A 7779-nucleotide genomic window follows, 5' to 3' on the forward strand; every position below is an offset into this window, starting at 1 on the left:
TGGACCAATTAGCAGCATCAGGATGGATGGTGAAGAGATTGAGATTGTTCACAGCTTTAGTCTGCTTGGCTTCATAGTCAACACTCTTGGCACCAGCAGCCAGGGAATTAAAAGACGTATTGGAAAGTCTGTTGTTAGGGACCTCTCTAAAGTAATGAAGAGCAACGGTGTGCCTCTGGAGACTAAGGTGCATCTGGTACAGGCCATGGTCTTTTCAATCACTTGCTATGTGTCAGAGAGCTGGACAATGACTCGGGAGGATAGAAGGAGGATTGATGCTTTTGAGCTTTCTTTGGTGTTGGAGAAGTATGTTGAGGGTACCATGGGCTGCTAGGAAAACAAACAAATTAATCGTGGAGAGGGTTAAACCGGGCTGCTCCTTGGAGGCAAGGATTCTGAGACTTCTTCTGACATACTTCGGTCATGTTGTAAGGAGGGGCCGGTCCTTGGAGAAGGACATCATGCTTGGGAGGGTAAAGGGACGGAGCTGGAGGGGAAGGCCCTCTGGGAGGTGGATTGATTTGGTGACTGGAGCAATTGGGATGAGTGTGTCGGAAACAATGAGATTGGCACAAGACAGAGCAGAGTTTAGAGCTGCTGTACACAGGGTCGCTATGAGTCGCAAGCACCTCGACGGCACATTACAACAACAAACAACATATACTACACCACTTTTAATTCAACTCACCTCCTTGCTACCAGTCAGAAGTGACTCATAGCTGACCCTTCAGCAAGTTTTCAGAGGCTGTAAATTCTATGGGAGGAGATTTTCCATCTTTCACTCTCAAAGTTTCTGGTGAATTTGAACCACCAGAGAGGTATTGCCTTTGAATTAGCAGCACAACTCGATATAGTCTACCCCACCAGGGTTTCCTACACCATATTCAAATAGGATACATGTTAAGCCAATAACCTTTGAGATTGTTTTAAAACATTATTCTAGATGCAGAAATGTAGAGGTAAATACATGCTACATGAAGATCACCAAGGAACTGAAAAACAGAGCATAAAAAGCTCACAGAATTAAGTGTTCCTCTAGAGCTAGAGGCCTAAATTTGGACTTCTACCTGTGAGAAAACAAATTTGTTTGTTAAAGTAACTTACTCACAGTATTTTTGTTACAGCAATATTAACAAACTAAGACACTGACACACCTTTTTCTTTAGGAACTATGCCAAACTATGTCCAGCTTGCTTGATGGAAAAGCATAGACCTGTAGAGCAGAATCTTGGGTATTTCCTGTTAAATTGTGCCTAGGAAAGTTTACCTGCCTGCCCACTCACTCATTCTCTCTTAGCTCATTGGCTCAGAAAATTCTACTCAGAATGAGCAAAAAAAGCTCTCTCCAGGAAGCCCTTGGGCAGAAGAACAACCAGGACTGAAGAGCAGTGACTGGATCCAAGAAGGGTGAGTTTAAGGAGAGGTAGGTGAGGTTGGGAAGCAAGAGGTTAGAAAGGCTGAGCGTGTACAGGGACCCCTGGGTGACAGGCTGATCTCAAGGAGGGAAACACAGAAGGCATGAGTCAGGGTCTTATTAGAAACCATAAGAAAACCCTTAACTGGGGGAGAACGTAAGTCACATCAGACTAAAGGGAAGACAGAAGATCAAACAAGAAAGAGGAGCAATGAAAAAGGAACATGATTTCATTTCAATTTAACGCACATTTAGTTTGTGTGCACTGACTAGATTGGGTACCAGATCCTAGAAACTCAACTCATTGTCATTGAGTTGGAATCAACTCATTGCTGACCCTGAAGGAGGATTTAGAAGGCTGTAAATCACAGGGGATGGGATTTCCCATATTGCTGCAGGATTCCAACTGCCAAAGAGGCGCCAGCTTTGAGTTAGGAGCACTAATCCCTATGGGCCACTATAGCAAGGTGCATTGCTAACTCTGTGGTGGCGTCTCTCTGATGGTTCAAATCCACCAGCGACACCTCAGATGAGGGACGAACCATATCCTCCTATGCAATTTATAGCCACAAACAACCCACTGGAGAGTCAGCTGTGAGTCAATTCCAACTCAAAGGTGACAAGGATTTTGCATGCATAGAGAGATGAATTCAATGTAGAGTCTAGTAGGAAACAGATCAGTTAAGAACAGAAGAAACTTTCTGCCACTGGAAAAAAGGAGTGTGATTAGAGGTGGGGCACAGAATATTTCCCGGGGACAATATCAGAATCTGCTTATGAAACCTAGGGCTGAGACAAGATTGGATATGGAAAGGACCAGTGATCAAAACAGGTCAAATTCCAAATAAAGCATATGGAGGTGGAGCAACGGTGAGGGGGCTGAATAGAAATAATGGAAGCTGAAGCCAGGAAATGGACACTGAGGAAAAGGAGAAGGGAGGGTGTCTCCAAGAGAGAAAGATGATGGTGAGAGTGAGACTGGGTCAAACCCTTACGCGCTCCCTAAAGCTGAAATACTAGGAATTTCAGAGAAGCTAATTTTGGTCAGCTCACTCAGCTCTGGGACCCCAGCACTGATACAGGAGAGTGAGGGCCTGGTCAAGAGGCTGGGAAACTGCCGGAATTCTAAGAATTTCCTATTTGTTGTGGGAGGATGTGCGAGGTTGGAACATCTTTGACTCAGAAAGAATGAACTGAGGATGGAGGTTGTTCACGTTCTACCAAATAGATGGATTATATGAATTACCCAGAATCCAACCTGGCTCCCTTAATGCCCAAGAAAAGTCAGATGCATCTGAGAGCTGATAAGCATTCTATTTGCCTCCGTTCCTGATTCAGTTCATTCTTGGCAGATAGCTGATGATCATTCACATTAATCTATTCCTAGAATAAAGGAGAATGTCATTTTGGAACTGAAAAACCAACATTCTCCATGTCCTGGCTTACCACCATGTGAAAGGGGAATAATGGCAATCCCTCCCTTGTCAAGGCATCATGAGTGAGGACACAAAAGTACAGTAAATTGACTGTAAATTGTCAATAAGGGGTGCTCACTTATAGATCCTCTTGTCCTTAATTGTCCCTAAATCTGAGCAGATGGAGCGGAAGCACAGCCTTGTCCATTTAGGGCCCACAGACACTACCAGCACGAACTGGGCAATCCTGCAGGGCCTTCTGAGTGGCGTGAACAAGTACTCCACAGCACTGAGTCGTATCTGGCTGTCAGTGGTGTTCATCTTCCGAGTGCTGGTGTACGTGGTGGCCGCTGAGAGTGTGTGGGCTGATGAGCAGAGCGAATTTGTCTGCAACACCAGGCAGCCAGGCTGCCCCAATGTCTGTTACGATGAGTACTTCCCCGTGTCCCACGTGCGCCTGTGGGCCCTGCAGATCATCCTGGTCACCTGCCCCTCACTGCTGGTGGTCATGCATGTGGCCTATCGAGAGGAGCGAGAGCGGCGCCACCGCCTGAAGCATGGACCGAACGCCCCCTCCCTGTATGATAATACAGGCAAGAAGCAGGGTGGCCTCTGGTGGACATACTTGCTGAGCCTCATCTTCAAGGCCACCATTGATGCTATCTTTCTCTACATCTTCCACAGCCTTTATAAAAATTTTGACATGCCCCACTTGGTGGCCTGTTCTGTGGATCCCTGCCCCCACACTGTGAACTGTTTCATCTCCAGACCCACAGAAAAGAAAATTTTTTCCTACTTCATGGTGGGCACAGCTGTCCTTTGCATTCTTCTTAACTTATGTGAAGTTGTCTACCTCGTGGTCAAGAGGTGTATGGAGAGCGTGTACTCCAGGCGCAGGAAACCTCGAAGCCAAGGTCAACAACTTGACACGTGCTCACCAAATGTCCTCTCTCAGGAAGGACATCTACAAGTTGGGACCGCTGTGCTGAAGGTTGGGTTAGATCCACAAGATACAGGAGAGTATGCATATAGGATCAAGACAAGAATATAGGATGACAGGTCCTCTGCCTACTCCCTGATCATCCAGGAAAACAAACAAGGGCAGCGGCACTTCCTTTCTGGAGTTGAGCAAGTGAAGAAGGTGAATATGAGGTTCAAGAAGCTGATGCAGGGTGAAATTGGAGCCCTGAGTCCTGAGCCTTCAGGGAAGAGTGTTGACAAGGATGCAGCTGGCTGGCTGAAGATTTTCTTTATGATGATATGTCAAAATTCTTAATAAAGATGACTTTCCAGAACATTGCTGTCTTGCTGGAAGTGACTGAAAGGGAAGGAAGGGGGTTCGTACTGGGAGACAAGACCACTCAGTAGGCAACTGGGCCCAAGAAACTCTTTGGCTCACCCTACACTCCTTTCAGTCACATAGTATGTCTCAAGATATAGAAGGAAAAGCCCAAAGGCAGTGATGATCCCAATCTCTTTAGGCTCTGTAAGCAACTAGTTCAGACAAAGGTAGATCCCAGAAGGCCCTGAGTCCAACTTAATATTATTCTCAATGAGTATCCATCCTCAGCTGAATGCCTGTTAGTCGGAAGGTCTCTGCTGTACCATTTGAGACACTCTAATCTGCCAAATCTTGCCCATAAAGAGAAGTCCCTTCTGAGGTAAGAGGGGAAAGTCTGAGACTACTGAGACTTATCAGGGCCTAGGAAGGTGTGTGAAAGGCTGTGGTGTCAAGGGTTTATTGTTCAAAATTACTTTCCTAATCACTGACTGACTTTGCCATATGGATGGGTAGAATCATACAAATAGAGAGTGTTAGCCTCTCCACAAAGGGACTGGCTAGTCTCACCATTCCATTAGCTTTAAATCAGGCTGTTTCAGCAGCAGAATTTAGGAATCTCAATACCAACAAGGAAGACAATGCAGCACACATCCTTCAGAGCTAGTGATTTGACTAGGATCTACACAAGACTATAACAGCCTGAGAGGAAAACCAGAGATCAACATGAGACAGAGCTGATTTGGGAGACTTTCACCCAAACTTACTAAAGGACTGAAGGAAGTTATCAAAACTGGCAGGACTAAGGGAACTTTGTGACACTGATCTAAATGTAAAGGTAAGGTCAAAGGGCCTATTAGAACCACAAATGAGAAGTTGTCTGCATTGTATCTTGCAGCCAACCTGAACTTCCCTAATAACTGTTAACTTCCCTAATAAACCCCATAACCATGAATATGGTTCTGTGAAGTCTGTGCAGTCATTGCAATGGATTTCTGATCCAGTGGAGTAGTAAGACTGGTGTTACAATTAGTAGAGGTAAGTAGAAGACCATGCCTGATCTTTAAGGAATTCTTTTGTACAGTGGATGTTGTTGATGAGGTAAGTTTTCTTTTATGGAGTTAGTAGAGATCAGACTCAGCCTTCTTCATGGTGCCTACATTCATTTTTTAAAAAAGGAACATTTCCCACGGGCCAGAGACACAATAAAGGAGAGCCTAAGGGTCCCTTATGGGCCATCAAGTCTCTAAATTTCTCATTCCATTCACTGGATATACATTTCCAAACAACCTAAACAACTTGTCACCTAGTACTCAGACCTTGGAAACTTTCAAAACAACTCTCCAGGCAGAACTTGCCTTTGAGTTCCAGAGCCCAACACATGCTCACATATCTACACAGCAAATAGGCAACTCACACTCAGCAACACCCAGACCAGACTCACTATTTTCCTTCAGTCTATATTTTTCATATACTCTCCCACCAGGAGTAATACCCCATCCACCCAGCTGTCTAAACTAGCAGTTCAGATCTCACTGTTATCCTCTCCTTCCACAGTCCTTATATACCACATCAAACCACAATATCAATACCCATTGTTTCACTCTTCAAACAAACTCCAGTAGCATTCTCCACAGCTTTCTGACCTCTCATTGGGCCTTTCTTTCTACTCTCCACTGTAAGGCAGAGTGATCTTCCCGTAGTCTGATCACACCATTCCTCTAGCTTTAAAATCACTCACTGAGTCTTCAACCCAGCTGCAGTTGACCTCTCCAGCATCACCCCCTGCTTCCTTCCGTCCTTTCCCTCCTGTGGGTTCTCAGAGGCATGGGAAGTGATTGCCCATCCTTCTCCTTCAGAGCAGCTGGCTGACATAAATAGTCTACATTTCAGTTGTCAACATAACTCCCTACCAACTAGACCATCAGAACTCCTTTTTTTTTACCCATCAATACCATCAAAGAATTCAAGTTCCCCTATGCGTCAAGTTGTGGCATGTCCTTCTATACACACTTTGTACACAGTTCTCTCATCCTAGAATGCTATTTTTCCATTATCTTTATACCATTCTGAAGATCAAGAATAGCCTCAACCAGGTACTCCTTTGAGTCACCTTAGGTGCCCTAGTGATAAAAAAGTGGAGCTGCAATTCTAAAGGTACACAGTTCAAATCTATCAGCTGCTCCACTTTGAGAAGAATGGGCAATTACTTTCCATGTTATTTGCTATTGTTGTTTTTGTTCTGTGCCGTAGATTCGCCTGAGACTCATAGAGACCCTTGTGTAAAACAGTAAAACAGCCCTAAACCCTGCTCTATCCCTTGCCAACCTTACTATCTCCAACACACCCATCCCCATTACCCTAGTGACAAAATCAATCCATCTCTTTAAGGGTCTTCCTCTCCTGTGCTGTCCCTCCACCCTCCCAAATATGACATCCCTCTCCAAGACAGGTCCCTCCTTGCAACATGTCCAAAGTATGTCAAACGAAGCTTCAGAATCCTTTCCTCCAAGGAGCAGCCTGGCTTCACCTTCTCCAGGATGAATTTGTTTGTTCTAGCAGTCCATGGTTTATTCAATATTCTTCTCCAACACCACAGCTCAAAAGGCATCAATTCTCCTTCTATCAACCCTAGTCATTGTCTAGCTCTATGATGTATAGCAAGTAATAGCAAAGACCATGGCCTGTATCGGTCACACTTTAATCACCAGACTGACATTGTTGCTCCTCAGTACCTTGGAGACGTCTCTGACTTTCCCAATGCAATTTGTCTTTTAATTTCCTGACTGCTGATACCAAGAGTGTTGATTGTAGAGCCAAGTACTGAAGCTGTCAACAATCTCAGTCTCTTCACCATCTATCATGATGCTGCCAATCGGCCCAGTCTGAAAACCCTCTGGAGGGTCAGCTATGGATCAGTTCCAACTCAACAGCAAACAACAACTGTTAAGCTTAGGTCATTTTCTAAATCAGAATGGCCAATCTCCTTGTATGTACTCTGATGGGTCTATGATCCCTTTGCAGGAAGCGGCTGCTGAGTAATGCAAAACAAATGCCTGTTACATGAGTAATTGGGTCATGAACTGTTTAAGGAAGACAATTCTGTGAGGAGCTGCCTACAGTGTTATTAAGTTGGGACTGGATGGTCAGTAGTATCCTATCTACAGTGACGGGGCTCCCATCTGTGACTGTCCTGGTGGGATGCAGCATGGGTAGTGAAGGGAACTGAGCCAAAAATTGGAGGTAGGCTAAAGAGAGAAGTCAGACAGCCTGGGATCAAATCCCTATTCCTCCATGCCAGCCACTTTGGGAAAATTATGCCTCTGCTCTGCACTTCAGTTTCTTTCTCTATAAAATTGATGTACTCATGCACCTCACTGGACTTCTATAAGGGACAGCACTCCAGATGCCCAAAATACTCACCTACACTCAAGTCTAACCTTTATATCCAGGTATAGTGAACCTGGAAGAAGAATATAGCATTTGCCCAACACCAGACCTGACCACTTCGTAAGAAACCTGATAACATCTAAGCTGGTCACATCAAAGACCAGACCAGACAATGGATCCTGATAAGGCCCTGAGCCTGATCACCATAGCCCAAACCCAACTTAATTAACATCCCAAATTCCAAGAAGTACTATCTTCCTTAGTCCTCCGTAGGTCCACTA

The 7779-nt window shown here is 44.9% G+C and overlaps 1 protein-coding gene across 1 annotated transcript; it reads left to right on the forward strand.

Moving 5' to 3' along the window:
* The first annotated feature begins 3010 nt into the window (after positions 1–3010).
* LOC102845415 (gap junction beta-4 protein-like) lies at positions 3011–3880 on the forward strand. The gene has a single exon (XM_006886577.1). It carries the CDS (start codon positions 3011–3013, stop codon positions 3878–3880), a length of 870 nt encoding a protein of 289 aa, XP_006886639.1.
* The last annotated feature ends 3899 nt before the right edge of the window (positions 3881–7779 follow it).

Source organism: Elephantulus edwardii, unplaced genomic scaffold, assembly GCF_000299155.1.
Source record: "Elephantulus edwardii isolate Elephantulus edwardi_28Jun2011 unplaced genomic scaffold, EleEdw1.0 scaffold00049, whole genome shotgun sequence".
Taxonomy (NCBI): Eukaryota; Metazoa; Chordata; class Mammalia; order Macroscelidea; family Macroscelididae; genus Elephantulus; species Elephantulus edwardii.

Coding starts and splice junctions, on each gene's coding strand:
- LOC102845415 (XM_006886577.1), top strand. CDS start 3,011: ATGGAGCGGAAGCACAGCCTTGTCCATTTAGGGCCCACAGACACTACC.